Source organism: Dermacentor variabilis, chromosome 7 (assembly GCF_050947875.1).
Source record: "Dermacentor variabilis isolate Ectoservices chromosome 7, ASM5094787v1, whole genome shotgun sequence".
NCBI lineage: Eukaryota > Metazoa > Arthropoda > Arachnida > Ixodida > Ixodidae > Dermacentor > Dermacentor variabilis.
The window spans coordinates 170226449-170248783 of NC_134574.1; the positions used below are offsets into that span (position 1 = coordinate 170226449).

The following is a 22335-nucleotide window of genomic DNA, read 5'->3' on the forward strand; positions in this document are numbered from 1 at the left end:
ATGGTCGCCAGAAAGGCACAGTTCGAAATAGGGGATCAGAAAATTTGGTTGTGGGAGTTCATAGGTTTTTTTTTTTCATTTTTTTTTCTTCTTTAGCCTAGGTAGAACATTAGGCAGTTTAATAGCAAGAGCTTAGTGGTGCAACCCACCGCCCCGTTCCGAAGAAACACTCGATCCTTTACCAGAGCCTGAGTTGGGCTCTGTGCATAGTCTATGTACACCTAGCATAGAACCAGAAGCATTATAGGAAACTCTTACAAAGTTATCCCGCTGCTCTGAGAGAACCAAAAGTGGCAACAATTTTATATTTAGAGAGCACGAGGGCCATGTTATGGATGATGTATAGCGAAAGTTGTTAATTTTGCGCTTTTCTTTTCCTGTTTTCATGCGCTATACGAGGCACATAGTTGATACTAGTTGGTTGATATTGGGCGCACTTTGCAGGTGATGTACGACCAAAGCTTAAACGGTGTAGGTCAATTACAGCCTTTGTATAGAATTAGCTCCTCCCAGACAGAGTGCTAGAAGCTTATTTTGCGGACACTGTAGGAAGTTTGCTTCGTGTCCTGCAATATTGAATAGGGGGGAAATGGTTCGCTTTCTCGGGCTTCTAGCTAGAAAGGAATACCATTTGGGCTGCTCGCGAGAACGCGTGTAGCACGTGTTGGCTTTGTCTTTCTTGTGCGACACACAGCTGTGAAGAAGCGGCGCTGCTCTGAACTGCGTTCCTGCGTATCCGCCCCTGAAGCCCGGTCAACCGGGCAACGAGGTCCTCGGATATATATATATATATATATATATATATATATATATATATATATAATATTATACATCTATTAGAGATTATGATATATATGCGTATTTAAATCTGTGTGGGTGTTTTATTCAGAACTGAGGGATGACAAGCTGTTCGAACGAAATGCAGTCATCTTACTTTCTGGATGTGTAAGGTGCCAACCGATAGACTGATGCACACTGATAGACGCTACGGTGGCTAGCCGACACTTGATGGCTACCTAATTGCCTTCGAGAAATCGTGCTCACTGCAGCTACAGTGGAGAACGCTTATGCCATGTAAGCACCTACACCACGTAGTGCACGGCGTTGCCAATTAAGATAACTCAAGAAAGAACGCGTACAGTACTAGTGTTCATTACGTCTATCACTTGCAGCTTTCTAGACGAAGAGAAAGGGAAAACTACATGTTTACAAGCGCGCTACGTAGGATTTGGATGTTATGGTAACTTAACTAACTTGACCTGTTCCTTGAACAGTATAGGTACTGGATGCGGCTCAACAAAGCGGCGATTTACAGAGCTATTAATATTCTTGAGGGGCATGTTCTTGAGCACCGTCGTGAGGCATGGCCTGCTACAAGATGGCTCCGCCCGATTTGCATGCCCTCCGAGATTTGCTCCGGCCGTCTAAGTTCGGTGGTGTGCGTGGCCGGCTCCTTCTCCGCACAGCGGCGTTCACAACAGATCAGGCTAACATGTAATTACAAATGCGTTTAAGAGGAAAAAACGTAATCAGGAAAGAAACAATTTATGATAACTCAAAGGGAAGCTCATTACTTTTCGAAGCGAGATCGGGATGCCTTAGAACACGCACCTATAAAGCGAGATATAAGAAGGAAGAAGAAGCATGTGCTTGCTGCGGTAAAGCTAGGGAAGCGGTGGAGCATGTTTTGTTAGAATGTGAAGACGTCTGCCTGCAGCGGTCGATTTAGGCACCACTGACTTCCTTGAAGCTCTTGGGTTCAGCGAGAGCAGTGGAAAGGTAAACATGTCCGCAATAGAGATTAGCAAGAGGCGATTGGAAGATTGGTGGAAAAAAAAGTAGGGAAACAACAAAAAACGGAGACGTACAAAGGCACAGTTCGAAATAGGGGATCAGAAAATTTGGTTGTAGGAGTTCATATTTTTTTTATTTTTTTTTTTTAATTTTTTAGCCTAGGTAGAACATTAGGCAGTTTAATAGCAAGAGCTTAGTGGCGCAACCCACCGCCCCTTTCCAAACGGGACGCTCATAATATCCATCCATCCATGCTAGTTGACTATTTGTCACCGTCCCGTTTAAAGGGGATGCCAATAAATAACAATCATCATGGTAATGATCATCATAATTTTCATGCGTCGGAGGCTTCCTGGCGCTCCGATACTCTTGCTGCGGCTACGATTACGCAAGAAAAAAGTTATATTACGCTGCTATGTGATCCCTTACTGATTTGGACATGACGCGTGACAGCCTACGAGGAGCAAAGTGCATGCTGACGGTCTGTTTATTCGCAAATGCGCAATTTTTTTCCACGCACATAGTGTCAATGCATTCACGTTGGCATGTAGAAGTGGAATATATCTGCAAGAGTTCATGTGCCGGAAACGCGCCATACTTCACAGTTAGCAGGTTAGGTGCATGCTTATTGTTCTTTTTTTTAGTCGTTTTCAAAGCTTTGAACGAGTCGCCTGATGGTGTCGGCGCTTGCTTTCGTCTATGCATTTCGCCATCGTGATAGGGCGCCCACACAAACATGCTGCAATCGCTGGTGTGCTTAGATCTAGGCGCGCGTTAGAGAACCCCAGGAGGTCAAAATTAATCCGGAGCCCCCGCTTCCACCCCCTCCCCACTCCGCTACAGCGGGCCTCACAATTATGTCGTGTACTTCGAATGTACGCCCCAGAATTTCTTTTTCGAAATTTTATGCATTTTATTTATTCACTCATTGTGTGCCACTTCAAAGGTAATTAATTATTCAAGGTGAAGTCTTACTGAAATACATAAACGCACAAATAACGTTTCAGCTAAGACACACCAAGGTTTAAGAAAGTTCTTTTTTGGGAAAAAAAGAAAATTTGTATGTTCTGCTGCGTGAGTTAGCGTGCAGAACATACGTCCCCAGGCATTCTGCGACGATCACTTTCTGCGTGATCACGACGATCACGCACGCCTCGGCTGTCAGGCGTGCGCTGATTATCTGGTTGGGCAAAATCGGATGAGCTTATTGGCTGGTTGAGCATTACGTCATGCGAAGGCGATGTGATCCGAAGTGATCGTCGCAGAATACGTCCCCTGCTGCGTGGTGCAGTCACGAGGCTGGATGGAGCAAGAAATTGTGCACCAAGGGTGAAATGATAAATTATGCATTTAGTTATTCCTGTTAGTCTGTGTAGTTTCCACGGAAGCAGGCATTACCATAACTAATAACAGTAATGATTAAATGTGAACTACATCGAACACAAAAATACTAGTCGCTTTTCTGCATGTCTGCTTATGGCATGTTCATTTTTGAAAGTATATTTATGTATGGATACCTTGCAAGAAGGCATTGGGTAAGGGGGTAGTATGGTTACATCAATGTAAAACAAGCGTTATTCAACAAGACAAAAAAAGCACCACGTAACGAAACCATTATTTATACAATGCAATAGCACGCAGCATGAAACTAAAACAGGAACAAAGTGCCCACGGTAAGATACTAGTAAATATTACATGAACATAATTGCACTACAGAGTAGGTGTACAAACGCGAAAATTGCCATATGAATTGCGGAATCATAGCAATGCAAAGTGACAAAAGAAAGAAAGAAGCAAAACAGAAAAAAAAAAGAACTCTGCAGACAACAATCCAACTCTGCCATATACGATAAGCTACCAGTTGAGACAATGATTGGTACCGGAACCTACACATGATTTGTTTAGAAAAATAAATTAATAAACATAAGTACGGACTGTAGATGCAACAAAATCAATGGCTCAAGATGTAGAAAGGTACAGAAGAAAGTAACGCCGCAAAAGAGCTATACTGTTCAGATGGCAAAATGTTCGAGGCAGACCATGAGGCAGAGCTTAAAGGTTGCCTGGGATATAACTTGTGAAAATCTTGTGCAACACAAGAAAATAAAGGCAATGCGAACGTTGAGATCTTGCACGATCTGCCTCCACGGGCGCCAGAACTTCTAACAGTGCAGCCGGGTGCGAGGGCCGCATTACACTTTTTAGCCGTGGAGCGCGCCGGATGGGACGACAGGAGCAAAACCTGCCAGCGCGCGCATTGTCGGAGGCCATGCATGAAGCAGCTCAGTAACGAAAGCCAGTGCTATATGGCGCCATGGTTGCCATTAGAAAGCCTCGTTTATGCCACGTTTGTGCCACGAGAAAACAGAATTGCAAATTATTGCAAATTTCACCTCCACTTATCTGACCACTGCCTTGCAGTTTACAGGATAGACGGTGGGCTAGTTCGCAGAGTGCACCTTAATATGTACTTTATTCTATCTTAATGAATATTGAGTTGTACGTGCTTTTAGAGCTGGACTCATTCTTCAGGTGGCACAGTGTTGGCCAGAAAAATATGTGCTGTATCTGGTCCCTTACTAGTGGTTACATCACAAATTCTTTGCACCATACTTTCTGCATCCTTAAGGACAATCTCTACGTGAAAGTCTAGGGCGAGAGAAAACGCCCAGTGTAGTCTATCTTTTTCGATACTCTCTCGGGCATAGACTTGCAGGCAGTGATCGAGAGGTGTGCAACAACTTCCACGTGCAACATCTCTCAGTGGCCACTCTGGTGTACTAGACAGTCAAAGAGACCGCTCTAGAATATTGCACTGCAATGCCAACAACATACACATTTGCAGAGCGGTATGAAGTGTGAGAAGTAACCAATGCAAACCAATAGTAGTACCACTGTCCGTCATCCTCCTATTGCGTTCTTCTTGTCACCTAAGACAATACAGAAACACTGCAAGCAAATATGGCTATATTGCCATACTTGTCTACTCTTCCAAAATTTTCATAAGGTTTACAATGTTGGGCTCATTCTGTGGATTTACGAATGTTGCTTCAAGTTTTTCGAAAAATAAATTCTGTTCGTGGCAGTCTTTTAAAGGTGTTTATTGCATACAAAAAGAAATTGTGATAGTACCAGGGCGAACGTGCTGTGGCAGCGCAAGATTCCATAAGCAAGAGGAATAATCGCTTCGAGGAAGGTTATAGCACTCGTGCTGCACGTGAAACCGGCAATAGCAAAGTCTCTGGAAAAGTCACCGTGATCTAGAAACAAAGTGTTCCTCTTCAGTCTCTGCTTTTCAACTTTTCTGCTGCTTTGTGTGCTGTTTATAAGGGCAAATAATCGTAAATAATGTGTGCATATGACGCAAGAAGAGTGTGTGCTCTGGGCAAACTCCGAAAAAAAAGAGTGCTACTTCCCCCTTCTCTCCTTCCCTCAATTCTAATGTATCCCAGATTTTAACGAACTTGAATGCTCGTGGGTGGGCAGGTATGCGTTGCTGCAACTCTGCATGTGAACTTCTTTGTTTCCTCAGTGCTGCAATGTCATTCCTGTTCTGATCTTTGCCTGCTTCTCCTTTGCAGCTGGGTGAGCGTGGTGCTGGCCTAAAGAACCGCAGTGGACGCATCCAGGACTTTGACCAGCTGCGCAAGGAATGCCACGCCAATGGGGTGCTCTTCGAGGACCCAGAGTTCCCCTGCAAGGGCAGCTCTGTTTGGGGCAACAAGGACCCTAAGTTCCCCATCGCCTGGCTTCGGCCACCGGTGAGCCAGATTGCAGCAGATTTCTCGCCTGCTCAATTTTTTTTTTTTTTTTTACTGGGTTTGAAAGGAAATGTCTGAATGATTTGAAGCAGCATCATACAGATAGATAGGTTAGCGAAATGACATTTCTGTGGAATGTTGTATCTCTGTTTTAAAGGGGCCCTGAACCACCCCTCGGGATTGTTGAAATAACATAGTCTGCGGGTAGCGTACGCTGCTGTGAACATCTCTGCCAAGTTTTGCTGTCGTACGCGCTGCGTGGAGCTCGCAAGGGGATCGCGAAGTCACCTTTTTCTCAAACGCTCTTTTCAATAGAAGGCCCTGTCCTCACTCTCTTCTAGACGCTTAATTTCGTCATCGGACGCACTATTTCGTCATTTCCTTAGGCGGCTGCTATTGGCCGATAGCGGTCATCAGGGTGCGGTCGGCTACATGGCGTAGATACCGCGGCCGCGCCGCGGGGTGCCGCCACGAGTCCACTGGCTGAGCGCACTGCGGCTCGCCGGGGACAACCGCGTTTGGCTTATGTTAAGCTCGTTGCAGGCACCGAAGCTAGGCGCAAGTCGTAGCGTCTACGTTAACATCCAAAATGAATTTTGAACTGCGCGTCACGGTGACATTTAGAAGGCGGAGCCTTGTGGGGGCACGCCACACTGCGCCGTAGCTTTCGCAGTGCAAGGCATTGAAGGAGGAACGGGAGCACAGCGGAGGCCGTGTTTGATTGCCAATAACTACGCTTCTGCTGAACGCATAGAAGTACCAGGGTGTCTACCAACCGGGAAAACCGGGAATTATCAGGGATTTTGAGTAGTCTGGAAAAACTCGGGGAAAACTCAGGGACTTTGTGCCTCTATCAGGGAAAACTAGCTGTAATTTTATTGAAAGGGTCGAAAGTCACGGTAATGCTGGCGTGAGTAACAGACAGGAATCGTAATGAACCGTCTTTGACGCCCTGTCGTCGGCTGGAGAGAGTGACAGTGTGCTGTCAGCGACCGACTTTCCCGATTTACGATAATTTGAACGTCTACGCGGCACCACCACGTACCCCTAGAGTCAATGCATCAGAACGTCTGAAATTTCGGACGCAAGAACTCTTTGCCGTCCGAGTTTCCGGACGTTTTGCCGTGACTGCAGGTGCGAAACGGCATTAATAAAAGTCACCACCACTGCCATTTTGATTGCCTCGTCGCCTCGAACCAGCGCTCTCGCACGCATATCCGCTGGCAGCCGTAGCCACCACTGCGGTAACGCTAGGCCTAGCTGCTTCGGCGTTCGCTATGAAGCTTCTTGCCGTTGGGTGCCGTGTTTTTTATCGAGAGAGAGAGAGAGGATAAACATTTTTATTGGGTGCATGCAGCTTTGGAGAGGCGTCCTCATTCCAGAATGCCTTGAGCTCGGGCCGCATCCTGGGCCCTCGCAATCAGCCGTTGCTGATCCTCGAGGTCGGAGCTGACCAAGGCTCTCTCCCGAAGCTCGTTAGTGGCGTAAGGGTTCGGAGGATTTAATGATGCCGCTCTGCAACCCCCTACTACGTGCCTGAGGGACCCGGGCTCTGCGCAGAAGTGGCATTGCGGAGAGAATTGTGTAGGGTGGGGGAATGTATTAACCTGTAGAGCTCGGAGGAATCGCTCCTGTTCTCTAGGCAGTGACTTGTGTGGGGGTGCATATGTTCTGCGGATTAGCTTGTAGTGTTGTGTGGTCTTGGTAAGAGACTAGAGGATGCATGCGCTCGGGTTCACATTCCTCGGCGTCGGCTCGGTGGGTCAGATCTCGAGCCACGTGGTTGGCGACCTCGTTGCCAGGAATGCCTTGATGAGCTGGCGCCCAGATGATCATGACTGATCTCGTTGGCGGCTTTTGATTGATGATCCGGAGCGTAGTGGTATGAATTCTGCCGCTAGCAAAGTTGCGGCACGCCTGTTGGGAGTCGGTCACTATGACTTCAGCCTCTGTTTGGGAGAGCGCGAGGGCTATGGCCGCTTCCTCGGCTTGGAGGGGATTGTTTCGCTACTGTCAGCAATGGCACGGATTCCGCCGTTGTGGTCCTCGCGATTGGCTTAGAAGCTTGGAAAGCACAATGTGTTGCATAATGCCGGTTCCCGAAAGTCAGCTTCGCCTTCATACATAAATGTTACTTGGTGAAGCATACGCAAGAGTATTGCAGTGAAGCATAACAAGCGTGGAAAGGGGCTCTTGCCACAAGACACAGTATGTATTCCTTAATTATACACGCATGCACCTGGTATTTCCTGTCACAGTACGAGCACCGATATGCCTAATACGCGTACCGACAGGCCTTCAGAACGTTTTTGAATGTGCCTGTGGCGGTTTGAACCCTTAAAGGGACACTAAAGGTTACTATTAAGTCAACGTGGACTGTTGAAATACCATCACAGAAACCTCGAAACGCTTGTTTCGTGCCAAGGAGATACTTATTTTAAGAGAAAATGCGTTCTGAAGCGTCCGCGTACCTCTAGTGCAGTTCAAATCGCCCGCCCTCCGATCGAGGAGTACTGACATCATGGTCTCATAGTGACGTTGCGCCATCGGTGAGTAGAACGGCGTCCGCAGACGCTACGGCTTTTCTGCGCAAAACGCGAACGCGCGGCCAGAAACAGAGCCAAGACAGAGCCGACAGCAGAGCGAAAGCGGGAGTATGGTGGCTAACGGAAGGAGAAACGAATTACGTCCCACATTACTTCCCACGGCACACGGAGAGCGTGGTCGGCGTGGTCTATGAGAAGCGACGAGCCTTTTCGCACTCGCAACAGGGCATAAAAATGTGCGAATCGACGCAAAACTCGGCCTAGAAACGTGCTTCGCCACAGCCAGGGCTCAATACGACCCAAGCTGGCACGACTCAGATGTCGTTTCCCGCACCGCCACCAGGCGCCGCTACTATACCTCAAACTCCCGCGCAAGACGCCCATAAGCTGGTACTTCATTCTATGACGCTAACTTCGACGCTCGTCGCAATGGACCCTGACACCGACAGATTGGCTCGCGATGGTGGGCTCAACTTCAGCGATTTGAGCACCGACGAGCGCGACCTGCTGCTGAGGGCTCGCACTGCCGGCGTCGTTGCGTACTACGACGGCGGCCTCGACACCGGGTCTCCGGAGCGGGAAAGCAACGAGGGCTTCCCACGACATCACATGGACGTGGCATTCTCGCTGCTTGTTCCAAATGAAAGTTTCGCGAGCCAGCAGAACCCTCACAGCACGACGCGATAACGAAACTACTGATACTCCAAAGCGTGCGCGGCGCAGAGTCGAGCGCGCAGAGTCGAGCGAAAACGAAACCTTTCGAATACCCATATTACTGAAGGGCAACGTCAAAATGTTATTTTTTCTTAGAATCGAATAGACGTAGACAAGTAGCATTTTTTTCCGTCTTATAATCGAATGAAATGATATTTTTAATACGAGTAGTTGAGTATTAGTAACGCAAATTATGAGGAGTCCTTTCGTCATCGGGCTAGTACCGGAATGTCGCTGGGGGGTCTCAAATCGTGTCATGCATTTACCTCAATTTCTCGGTTACTAAAGCTCTGTTCACGATTATATTGACGCCTTAGACGTTCTAGAACATTGCTCTACCACTTGAACTTGAGTTTCTGGTAACCTTTAGTGTCCCTTTAAGGGCAGTAAATGACAACCATTTATTTTTTGAACTGGCCGATTTTTCGGATGTTTTCACGGCCCCTAGCGAGTTCAAAAAATCGGACATGAACTGTAAAACAGACCAAACAGATGCTTCAAATGGTCCGTGGGACGAATGAGTGGCGGAAGGAAGACAAGAACGTAAAGTACCTACGCATTGAGGAATGAACGGGAAAGGAAGCGGGCTGCCGCCACTTTGAAGGAGCTTGAGCTCAAAAAACAAAGTGTTGGCTGATGCCGAGATGCAGGTGCCCCTGATCCAAACCAATATAAACTCTTTAAAGCAGTGAAAGACAACACTGAGGTGTCGTGGGTGGGCTGAGAGTATGTTAGAACAGTTGAGGTTGGCTTACGAGCTGTTGAGAGAAAATCACAATTGTGACTAAGTTCGGGCCGCATACCACTGAGCTTGCTATCAGTTGATAGAAATAGCTCATATTTGAAATTATTTGCTTCTATATGTATCTCATTTTTATTCGTATTTGAGGATGTCCGACTCGATTTTCATTTTTTTGAGACATTTTATTTGCTGTTCATTTTACTAACCTCTCCCTTTATCCTCTTTTTGAATAACATAACACTACTCCTTAGTATTTAAATTGGATTAAGTCGTTCTTTTTTTAAAAAAAAAGTTTCATATGCTTACTAGAGAGTGACAGCATCGGGCAATAATGGTTTCAGCCCGTCTTGACATAAACATAGTTCTGCATCACTCAGGGAATTTTGCGAAGGCACTCAGGGGAAACCTGGAAAACTCAGGGAATTGGAAATGTCAACTTGGTAGACACCCTGAAGTACTTTTTTGCGACAAAGTATTTTTGAAATAGCCTATTTTCATTTCAAATGAGTTTCTCCACTTGGATAAAAAGTGGTTCAGGGCCCCTTTAAGTTTTTTTTAAAAGGAAGCTTTAGCTCGGGTGCTCCTATCTAAGTACATGTAGAAGGAGAATTCGTTTTTCTCGACAACCACTGCACCAAATATGACGAGGTTTTTTGCATTGAAGAGAAAAACTTAAAATCTAGTGACTGTTGGTTTCGAATTTCTGATTTAGGTTGTCAATTTTTTATTATAAATGGCAAAAATCGAAAATTCTCAGAAAGCGGAACTATCAGGTTTCCAGCTCTAACTAAGCGATGAAAGATATCACAGCTCTGTGAATTGCATCTAATAATATATCTAAAGCAAACAAAATTGATATGTTACACATGCATCGGCAGGCGCAGAGGCCAGCGGGGCCCTCTGGGGGACTCCGACCACCCCTCTTTAAAATCTCTTCCTGACAAATAAAGTTTCTATATATACACATGAATATTAAAAAAAAAATAGGAATATGAAAGCACAGGTTTTGCAGAACCCTTGTACACGACGAAACGCATTCACGTAAGATATAAATTGACATATTGAATTTGTCCGCTTTGAATGATTTATTAATGGATGCCATTTACAGAACCGCGGCCCAACTCCGACGCGCCCTATTGAAATACATGTAAAACGCAATAACGTTTTTCTGAGATAACCCCTACATCGATTTTAATGAAATTTGTTGCATTTGAGAGAGATAAAGTTAAATTCTAGTGACTGTTGGAAGCGGAATTTCGATTTAGGGCTTGAATATTGTTAAAAAGATTTTCAAATATTCGACAGTTTGAAATATATAGAAGCACGAAGTTTACAAATTTATAGCTCTGCATCAAGAACAGGTATCGCGGTTCTGTAAACGGCATCCATTAGATCATTCAAAGCGGACAAATTCGATATGTCATTTTACATCTTACGTGAATTTGTTACGTTGTTTACAAGGGTTCTGCAAAACCTATATTTCCATATTACTAATTTTTTTTATATTCATATGTAACATATCAATTTTGTCCGCTTTTCACAGAGATGCAATTCACAGAATTGTATTATCCTTTTTCGTTGTTGAGTTACAGAGTAGTAAACTTGATAGTTTCGTTTTTCGACAATGATTGATTTTTGCCAATTTTCAATAAAAAAAATGACGATCTAACTCGAAAATTCGAAACCAACAGTCACTAGATTTTAAGTTTTTCTTTTAAATGCAACAAGCCTCGTCAAATTTGGTGCAGTGGTTGCCGAGAGAAACTAATTCTCCTTTTACATGCATTTATATAGGAGCACCCGAGCTAAAGCTTCCTCTTAATTGTAAGCTTCGTGGTTATGATTTTCTCGAACTTTAAAATTTTTGAGAATTATTTTAACAAAATGCAGGTCCCAAATCGAAATTCCGCTTCGAACAGTCACTACAATTTAACTTTCTCTCTCAAATTTAACAAATTTCATTAATATCGGTGGAGGAGCTATCTCAAAAAAGCGTTTCCGCGTTTTACGTGTATTTGAATAAGTCGCGTCGGAGTTGGGCCTGAGCTAAAGCTTCCGAGTCATTTCATGAGCAAATTTAGATAAAATTCATCAGATGTAGGTCGCTGAGTATAAAGGGTGTTTTTTTTTTTTTCTTTAGCTGCATCAAATTTTTAAGTTTAAAAAGATATAAATCACGGTAATGTTATGTTTACGATTCGAGTGACCAGATTGGCGGCCTCTATTAGGTATACAGAGCAATTGCCGCTCTTACGTGCGTAAGTAGCGAACTTACGGTAATTAACTTTCTAATTATCAGCAATAGGTGGCTACACCAAATGAGTACCATGGGGCCCGTCCTCGACACTGCCTATCCCAACGATTAAATTTTGAATAGTGAATTTCATCTGGGAGCTACGCGAACAATTAGTTCCCCTTGGCAGGCTTCTTGAAACCGAAACTGGCTGGAAAAAGATCTGTGTCGTCGATGTCGCCGCCCCGCTCCTTTTGTCACGTCTCCGAAGTCACCACTGGACCGGCCCCGCGAGCGGCTTGCGTTATCGCTTTATTCTATGGGTGTTCTGTGGCGTTATATCTCCTTGCTGTCTGCGGCGTTGGCCTAGCGCTTCAATGCCAGCGGGCCGCCAAATTTACTTCGTCATTCCGTTGGTGAAACCGCATTTCGTCGATGGAAGTGGACACGTGGCGCCCAATGGAATTTGGCAGACGCACGAGCAATTCAGTCGAACCGCTGGACGGGCCACGACGCGTGCATTGCATTTGTACGTGGCACAACTTGACGGGGGGCGAAAACGATCTGGCACAGTCGGCGGCGGGGCGCATCGTGAGCAAGCCACGGGCCGGGCGGGTAAAGTACGTGGGGTCAAGGCCCGCACAAGTGCCCGGTGGTTCGCTGAGAGGCCAGACGCGGGATGCAGCGCAGCCGGCACTGCGACATTGCTAAAGCCGGGAGCGGGACGAGGCCGTGAGGCGCGAACGTCGACCTCCGTACGGAGGCAGCAGAGGTGAAGACCCGGAAGGGTCTTCACCTCTGCTGGTGGAGGGGTCTGTGCCAACAGCGCCGAGGACTGTACCGACTGCTGCAGATATGGCCCATTCGATCTCGGTGGTCGCAGAATATCGTGGCCCGTGTCCGCGACGGCGATAGCCGGCAAGGTAAAAGGCAGCGGAGACGGCAAGGTTCAGTGCTCGCGCGCCGGTTCGGAGGCCGGCTCAGCGAACGGCGTGAACGGATCGGGTAGAGGGCACGACCTCCGCTATAAACTTTGTAGAGGAGGTCGTGGCAAAGGGTCGGTAGGCGGTCAAGTCGCAGGATCGATGTTAGCGTGCGGCGCGGGAGCCGACGTTGGGTCGGCGATGTCACCACAGGCACGTGTCATATCGTTGATGTTGATAAAGGCGATGTGCTCGGGAAAGGCGCATCTGTTGGTCGACGAGACGGTATCGTCGCAGGTCGAGGCCAGAAGGCTGGCCTGATGTCGCTAATGGCACAGGAAGAGAGGCGCTGAGTGCTGGCGTTGAGAGTATTAAATGTCGGAGCAGTATCGCGTGCCGTGCGGCATTGGCGTAGCCAGGGGGGGGGGGGGAGGCTGCTTAGGGGGTCGAATGAGCCCCCCCTCCCCTTGCCCACGGAACAGAAAGTTTCAGGAGGTGGGCTCCGAAAGAACGACCTGGATGAAAGGCAAAGCTTGAATTTGAAAGCAAGGCGAGGGTTAGTGGTGGTCCGAGGGCGGGGGGGGGGGGGGGGGGGAGGCGGCTCGTGGCATAAAATGCCATCGAGAACAAAGTTGGTGGAATGCAGATAATTATGGGCACAGGGGAGAGCGTCTTGTCACTGCCAGGTTGCTCAACACCAGATAGCCATGACCAGTCGCCTAGCTGAAGCTCGCCTACTTTGTCGTAACATGCTGCTTGGTGCGGAGAGCCCATCCTAACTAAACATCTTGGAAATTTCCAGAATAGACGGGTGTCAGGAGACATGACACTTTCAAATCTGTCGGAGCTACTAGCCCTTATTTTACTGCAAACAATGGATGCTGTAATTTTCACAAAGGCTTCTAAACAACAAGCAGCTCTGCTTTGAACTATCTGCCTCATCAGTTCTTGAGTGTGATCAAATAACAACATGCATTGCATGATGACTACAATACTACGGTCGCAAGTTGCTTTCAAACATCTCCTCAAACAAGTCGGACAGCAGGTCACCGAAAGTGAGTGAAACTTTCATCATATGATACTATCGAAGTTCTACCACAAAGCTTTGTTCCTGTATTTTTAAATGTAGAATAATGTAGCATGACCACAACACCGAAAGCACAATTGAGTGATATGCGACTTGCAAAATAGTGCCCCCCCACTTCTGCATGTAGCTGTAGTCGTACCACTCACTAGAAGATCTGGCTGGAAAACAGTGGTTATCTCCACTGTTACTTGGGCTGCAACATTGCAGCCAACAGACAAGTCTGGCCAACAGACAAGAAGACACACGATACTGCGCTGTCTTGTTTTTAGCGCTGTTCATTTTTCCAAAATTTATGGACTAGCTAGGTCACTGACATACATAAAACATGCATGTAACTACCGACCCATTTCGTTAGCTAGCGTATGCTCTAAGATCATGGAACATGTCAATTACTCCAATGTCGAGACATTTCTAACATCTGTCAACTGCTTTCATCCTAACCAGCATGGATTCCCGAAAGGCCACTCGTGTGAAACCCAATTAGCTTTGTTTCTGCATGACATTCAATATCCCAACCGATGCACTGTTCCTAGACTACGAGAAAGCATTTGACAAAGTACCCCATTCCTGCCTTTCCCTCAAACTGTCTCTTTTAAACTTTCCATCTGCATCTCCTTAACTGTATTCGAAACTTTTTAACTGACCGCGTGTAATTTGTTTCCGCTAATGGCTTCTCATCTTCTTACTCAGATGTTCTTTCAGGACTGGCCCGAGGCACAGTTCTTGGCCCTTTGCTCTTTCTAATATATATTAATGACCTGCCTTCCATAGTAACATCTACTATCTGCTTTTTCACTGATGACTGTGTAATCTACTGTCCTATAGCTAACGCTGGCGATTCTTCTGTCCTCCAAAATGACCTGTATAACATACAGAAATGCTGCGCTAATTGGCTAATGCCCCTGAATACTGAAAAGACTGTGCTAATTTCTTTTCACCGCTGCTGAAATCGTACTCTACCTACTTATAAAATCAAGGATACCACCATTATTTCTATTAGCTCTATTAAATACCTTGGTGTTTACATCACTAGTGACTTATCATGGTCTTACCACCTTAACCATATAATAAATTAATCTAATCGAACAATTGGGTACCTTTGCATGGCACCTTCTTCCTTGAACATACTAACTTACAAAATGTTTGTGCGACCTAAACTTGAATACACTAGTGCAGTCTTTGATCCACATCAGTCTGACCTTTTTTCAGCTCTCGAATCAGTTCAAAATCATGCTACACGTTTCATTCTTTCAAACTACTTGCGATACTCTAGTATATCTGCTCTGAAGATTCAGTTACAACTGCCTTCTCTCATTTCCCATCACCATATTTTACGCCTCTGCCTTTATCATAAGCTCTTCCATTGTTCACCCCGAGACAGCCAGCTCATCCAACCAGTGCGTCAAACACCACGCACAGGCCATCCAAACAGCGTCATGCCGCATTGTGCCCGTGCTACTACGTTCCAGAAGTAATTTTTTGTGCACATAGCCCACTACTGGAATGACCTTCCCTGCAGCCAAGCTCTTAGCCCTGACCACACTGATTTCAAGAATGCCATCGAAGAGGCTATGTACTCTTCATAATTTTACACAACAATCCTTGTTATACGCCATTCATGCGCCCTCCCCTCATGTAAAGTCTTGTCTAGGGACCCTTGAGGTTCAAATTAATTAAATAAAAGATGCATTACAAAATCCATCAACTCATAAATGAAAGTTTAGTTTTTCTTTATATCATTTTTAAAAGTAGCATAAGGATGATAACATAATTCAATGCCAAGTGGCTGCATGCCTTAGCAATGATATACTATATATACAGGGTGTCCCACATAACTTCAGCAAAGCCTTAAAAATATGCAAATGCCACGTAACTGGACCAAACAAAGGTAATGTTGTTTACTGTCACTTGGAGATACTCAGATTATTTTTTGCATTTCGCCTACTTAGATAATTAGCATTAATATATCAACTTCTGAATTAGTATAATTAGATGAAAAGTGTCAATTAGAAAATTTTAGTGCAACATGAAAAACTTCTGATATCTGATACAGCTTTCTGTTGTTAAATACGTGACACTTAAATTGTTTTTCCAAGCGTGAAGGAAGCCCACGAATACACGCAAAACTGCCGCACGACAGGCCGCTCGAGGCACTTGGATCACCTGGATTGCGATGTAATTCAGCTCCATAAGCGCCTCAGATTGTGAGAACCAAGTGCAGACGTAGCGGGATCGGAACTGCATTAGCAGTGGGCTGAGCTGGGGCTCCGGCCAGTTAGCCATGGCAGAGTGTCGCTCCATGAAAGGCGCATTCTCCCAGGTCACCCCTGTAGGAAGTTGTGACAGCAGTCCACGAGCTGTGCCGTCGTTCCTACATTTATTTCAGCAGAAGAGCAAAGGCAGTTTGGAGTGGAGGCGGAGTGGAGCGTCGGCTGCAGTGACAAACGTAGCAGACTTCCAGAAGAACACTGTGTGTGCTGAGCTTATGCCTTGAGCACATGCCACCCAACTTTGTTTTTCTCTTCTTTTAGCAGCCGGCACCAAGGAGATAACATTTGAGAGAGCTGACGAGAGCGTACCCGCATTCCAGCATCGGCAGGCGCTACACACTGAAGTGTTATTTGAATAAAAACCTAATTAGTATAGTAACTAATTAGTAATTCGTTTTCTGAACTATACACAACTGAGGGAAATTTGCTCCAAAAAGACTATGATGTACATATGGTAGGCTTGCTGTGCTAAATTAAAATTTTGAGGTATCGAACCAAATTTATCAAGAATGATATGCTAGGCATTGCAGAGTTAAAGAATTAATGCTATCAATGCATGGTTAAGGCATCGTACAGAAACAGTTAGAAATGGAATTATATGGAACCTTATCTTATTGCTGACTCAAGTTGCAAGAATTGTATTCTGCTTACTCCTGTCATCTGAGAAGTCACTTTATATGTTATATTCTTCTTTCTTGAGTTGCGAGTTTGCTGGTCTGATTAGAACACACATTACTGTACCATTCTCTTTCTTTTTTATGCAGGAAATGTGCAATAATCCAAAGCTGTTTGTGGATGGAGCATCAAGATTTGATGTTGTTCAAGGAAGTGTTGGTACGGAGCATTTCCTCGATTTTGTAGTTAGCAATTTGCCACTCAAAACTTTGCTTTAAAACTTTAAAGTTTGTCACTAAACTAAGAATTTCAAAATATGCACAAGATTCCAACTGTAGTATTGTGGCCTGTTCCAGGCATGTTGAAGGTAGCACCTAATGACTGCATAAAACTGTACTGCTAATTTGTTGCTGTTGGATCCCAGTCCTAATAAACACTCACTTTTAGCTTAAATGTTTTTTTTGCTCATGAATCTTTATTGAGCCCATTGCACGTTATTATTGATCATAAGGCTATGTGTTTGCTGTATGCAGCACACATGACAGTACAACTCTCTGCACTTCAGTGCTCCGTAACTCATCTATTATAAATTGTATGCTAGTGCACACACTATAGTTATCAAAATAAAAAGGGAATATATCTTTACTGCCTCTTTGTGCAAGGCCTCAACTCCTGCGTGATTAAGTCAAAACCAAATATTTAAAGTAAACTTATGATAATAAGGCATTTTAAAAGGTGTTTGAAACAAAGTTGTTGAAAAGGTCCTCCTCAACCCTTCTCACAATGATGACAAGGGTAAAAAAATTATCCTCCTGCCTTCAGTAACAAGGGTCAAGATTGACCTCCTTGATTCTTAATATGGCTTTCACTGCAATATACACAGGCCACTAGTCTCAAAAGAGTGCCAATGTGAACTCAGGTGCTGCTCTGCTATTAAAACAATCCTTTTAGATAATTTTTTTACTTGTTTTATGAAATAGAGAAGTCGTTTAAATGATTGAATCTGATTATTAAAAATTCCAATTAATATTTGTAACTAGTTGACAAACCTTTAAACAAATATTTGTAATGTAGTTGGCCCACCGTGGTGGCATAGTGGCTTTGCCATTGCGTTGCTGAGACTGCCGGTGCAGGATCAAATCCCGGCCGCAGTGGCCGCATTGTGATGGGAGCGCAATGCAAAAACTTCTGTGCATCATGCATACAAGTGCAAGCAGCTGACAATTCAAACTAAAATGTTTCGTCTTCTGGAGCTTTAACTAAAGTAAATTGACTGTATATGCTCGCCATTACTTAAGTTTGATTTTGTGCACCAAACTCTTTCTCTCTCTCTTTTGCAGGGAATTGCTGGATGGTGGCATCTGCTGCAAATCTGACACTGAGCGACGAGCTGTTCTCCCGTGTGGTCCCTGAAGACCAGTCATTCGACCAAGACTATGCAGGCATCTTCCACTTCCGGATTTGGAAAGCCAATCGGTGGATCGACGTGGTGATAGATGACCGGCTACCAACACTTGATGGCAGCCTCATCTTCATGAAGTCACGCTCGGGCAATGAATTCTGGAGTGCCCTGCTTGAGAAGGCTTATGCCAAGTGAGCTATGCTTACCACACATTACCATTCTCACGTTCACCCTTTCTCATGTTAAAGGGGACCCTTTCTTGAAAGTAAGCAATAGGCTGAAACGAGTGCAGTTCGAGGAATATAATTTCCGGAGACATTTACAGAAATGGCCTAATATGAAAGGATATACTATTAAGAGTGCCATGTTTACTTTCCCCATTTCCCCTCAACACAATGTTTCCTCTCATCTGGGGCAGTGCCGGTAGCAATGCCCTGTCTGTAGCTCTTCTCTTCCTTTTCTTGTTTTAGAGCGCAGATCTTAGGCACCCGTTCCTGCGGTCAGCGTCGATGTCCTGCCTCTTAACCGAGCGAACAAGCACAGCGAAATATGTGAGCAAATGCAGAGCACAGCGGGTCATGAAAACAGCGGCAAGAGTGAAGAGCACAAGGTGGAAAGTGGAGGAGGAGGTTATGGCGAAAGCGTGAGAAAAGTGTAGTGCCGTGCACAAAGGGCTTTGTGGCGACAATGGCTACGAGATGGTGCCAGAGTAACACGCATCGTCTGTATGGAAACAAAGCGCTGCGTAAGCAGAGGTTGTCGGTTTTCTGTAGCGGCTGCGGTGAATCGTGCCCACGTATCACTCACACACTTCCTCTCGCAATCTCCTGATTAGCGAGGCAGTCGTGCCACACTTAGCTCCGTTTGCAATGTGCCGCACAAGACAGATTGTCCACACCAGCCAATATATCGCGAAATGGAAGCACATATACAGTGGCGCTCAAATTTTGCATTAGAGAGTATCGCAATCTTTGACAATTTTTCTTGCATATGATAACCCTTCAAGGCTGGTGCCTCACAAAAAATCTCCGAAGGCAAAAAAGAGTCAGTCGCTAATCAGAATCAGGACACATTAACAATCGTTGCTTCTTCATTTTCTAGAAGATTAGAGGGTGTGCATGTATGTTGTGCCCACTGGTTGGCATCTATGAGCCATTGCATTTCATTTAATGTCATTGCTGATGTTGCTCAAAGCAAAAAAAGAAACAAATGCATATTCAAAGCCCCAGGAGTGAACATTGATTTATTGTGCAAGATTGTAGGTTTCCTGCTGCATGCAATGGAATATCTGGCTCGCATATTCATGGAAGCATTCTCCACAGATCCTGCATGTTTTCTTACCATGTTCAAAGATTGCTTCAGTGCTCCTTTAATCTACTATCATAGTAATCAATTCTCGCATTCATTCTCATGCACAGACTCCACGGCAGCTATGAGGCACTCAGTGGGGGCTCGGCCTGTGAGGCTATGGAGGATTTCACGGGCGGCCTTACGGAATCCATCGACCTCAAAAACCCACCTAAACAACTGTTTGTGCTCATGCTGAAAGCATATGAGCGCTCTTCACTGATGAGCTGTTCGATCCCGGTATGCAAAATAAAGCAACTCGCTTTACACGACTGCTAATAATGTGTTAATAATGAAATAGGCTTATGGTGTAGAGTTAAAAAGTGTTCTAAATTAATATACAATGCAGGGAATGCACTTCTCAGGAATTTCTAACACAGTGTGTGTACAATTCATTTTAGCCCTGATATTGATTGAGTGTTGATGTTTGCTTTGAACATAATACAGGAGAAACATTTTATTGGTTAAGGTGCTAGAAAAGCTGCAAGCTTTTGTATAAATGGGACATCAGGTGTTGGGAAGGATAGGATTCAGTGTTACATGGACATAGACATGTAGATACATGCAAGGATTGGCAAGACCAGCTCCTTCTCCTTTTGTGTATGCATCTGTTTATGCCTAATGTCCGTACAACAAGGATTGATGATCTAGCTTAGCAAGAAATTCTTGGTAAGAATAAGAAAAGAAATACAGCAGAAAACGCTACTATATGTTCATTGCACACGGAAGCAGGCTTGTAATCAAAATCTAAAGACTGCCAATGCATACTTGTGGTCACTTGACATGTCAGTTAGAGCATCTGGCGCAGTATTAAAAATTAAACAGAGAGAGAGAGAGAGACGCTAATATTTATTTCACTTTGCAGTATTTCATCTGTAAATGTTGCATGCTTTGACCTGCACCTATGTCTCTTGTGTTTATTATTCTGCATGATGTTGCTATATATTGAAGCCTTTTAAACCTTTTGTGCATCTATTTCCATAAATTTATCCTTGTTTGCTGTTAATCTGCAAGTGAGGTTTAACAACTATCTAGGAAAGGAATGTATCTTTCGTGTGTGGTTGTTTTCTTTTGTAGTCGGTACCATTTTGCTGCTGTTTAATTTTGGTGTGATACCATTGACACGTTTCACAGTTTACCTCATGCCATTTGGCTGCCGCTTGAAGAAGCAATGAAGGGGGCTAGTTGGTGAATGTTCATGGTTATATTGCGCTCAGTTTTACACAGGCGATATTAAGGAAGAACAGGACGTTGACGGACATAGCGCTACGTCCGTCAACGTCCTGTTCTTCCTTAACATCGCCTGTGTAAAACTGAGCGCAATATAACCATGAACCACTTGAAGGTTAACTGCACCAAAATTTTACATTGTGTAAAAAGCCTAGTTTGAGATAGTGTAGATATAAAACAACCTCCTTGTAAAATTTTATGTTTAAAAAATATAGTAGGATGCTTTGCAAAAAGCTATCAAAAAGAGACATTTCTGATAATGAAGCTGAAAAAAAATATTCTTCCATTAGCACTGATCGCAAGTGGCACATAACACAGAACCTTAAAAACCAGTGTGCCTCCTTGATATGACCTCTGAGCTAAGGCAGTGCCCGCAGCCCGCTGAAGATCTCAGGATGTATGCTGGGATTTGCATCATATCCACTAACCACCAGGTGGATGCGTCATCTGCTTAGGTGCTGTTTTAAGACTGTTAAGAAAATTAGGCAAGCACCATCCTTCTAGCTTTGCCACGATTGCTCTGATAGGGATATGCAGTAAAACCTCATTGGTTCGGGTTTCACGGGACCAAAAGAAATGTCCAAATTAACCGAATGTCGAATTATTGAGGGTGTCAAGAAAACAATTAACACATGCTTACTATGTCAGCATGCTTTTATTTACCGAATGAATGAGCCAATCATGTTTCTAATTTGCAAAACAGCAGTGCGGAAGCTGCAGTTTTCGTCATCTCTTGGCTGATTAGCGCTCGCAGCGGCAAAGGCCTCGCTATTTCCTTCACAGCACAGCCATGGCACGCATCTTTGTCCGAGACAGGATTTTTGATACCGTGTGCACATTGCGATTATTTTTTGTCAGTTAGCTGGTTGCTGTCCGTTACTATATAGCTGGTGCTCATCATCCTCGAAAGTTTGTCAAAACTAAACTACTGCTTGCCACAACCGCTGTGGATGAAGCCGCAGCCGCTGTCGACGAGACCTTGTGGTGCTGAAGGCGCACGGCGGCTGACGCAGACACCGAGTCAAAACGAAACTACCGTTTGCTTCGATTGCGGATGCAACCGCGATCACTATCGACACGATCATTGATGGCTGTGTACGAGACAGTCGTGGGAGGAATCTTTAGCTGTTTGTATGCAGGTGTGAGTACAAGTGGGTGCAAGTTTGACCGCGTTCGGCAGGCGATTAACCTGCGTACCAAGTCAAAACGAAACCACTGGTTGCCGCTATTTCCGCGGACGAAGCTACAGCCGCTATCGACACGATCATGTATGGCAACTACGCAGTAACGAAGGCGTGCGGCCAACTCGGTTCTATGCGCGGCGATATACGCAAGAATATTAAAGGCACAAATAGGCACAAAGCGTTCTGGCATTGTTGTCATTCATGTGCAATTTCGACTGATGACTATGGCGATGGGGACTAGCGATGTGCTAACGCCATTTCTACTCTCTTGCGTCGCACATTTGCGATGCTCCAGTGCTTGCCGACCTCCGTGAATTGTACGAATTAACTGATGTGCAGCCAAATGTGCCCGTATTAACAAGAGTTTCATTACATTAAGTAATGCATACTTCTGTTGGGACCGAAGGAAAAGTACGAATTATCTGATTTTCCAAATTAATGAGGTTTTACTGTACTACTCATTTATAACTAATTTAACAAACATCAA

General features: G+C 44.8%; 1 protein-coding gene across 7 annotated transcripts in view; it reads left to right on the plus strand.

The window, feature by feature from the left end:
* LOC142588484 (calpain-B-like) overlaps positions 1-22335 on the plus strand; it is a 154980-nt gene that overhangs the window by 73129 nt on the left and 59516 nt on the right. For all 7 annotated transcript variants that reach the window (XM_075700278.1, XM_075700276.1, XM_075700274.1 and 4 more), the window contains exons 2-5: positions 5376-5555; positions 16835-16904; positions 18026-18278; positions 19506-19674. In XM_075700278.1, the coding sequence (XP_075556393.1) occupies positions 5376-5555; positions 16835-16904; positions 18026-18278; positions 19506-19674 (672 nt within the window). The remainder of the gene's footprint in view (positions 1-5375; positions 5556-16834; positions 16905-18025; positions 18279-19505; positions 19675-22335) is intronic.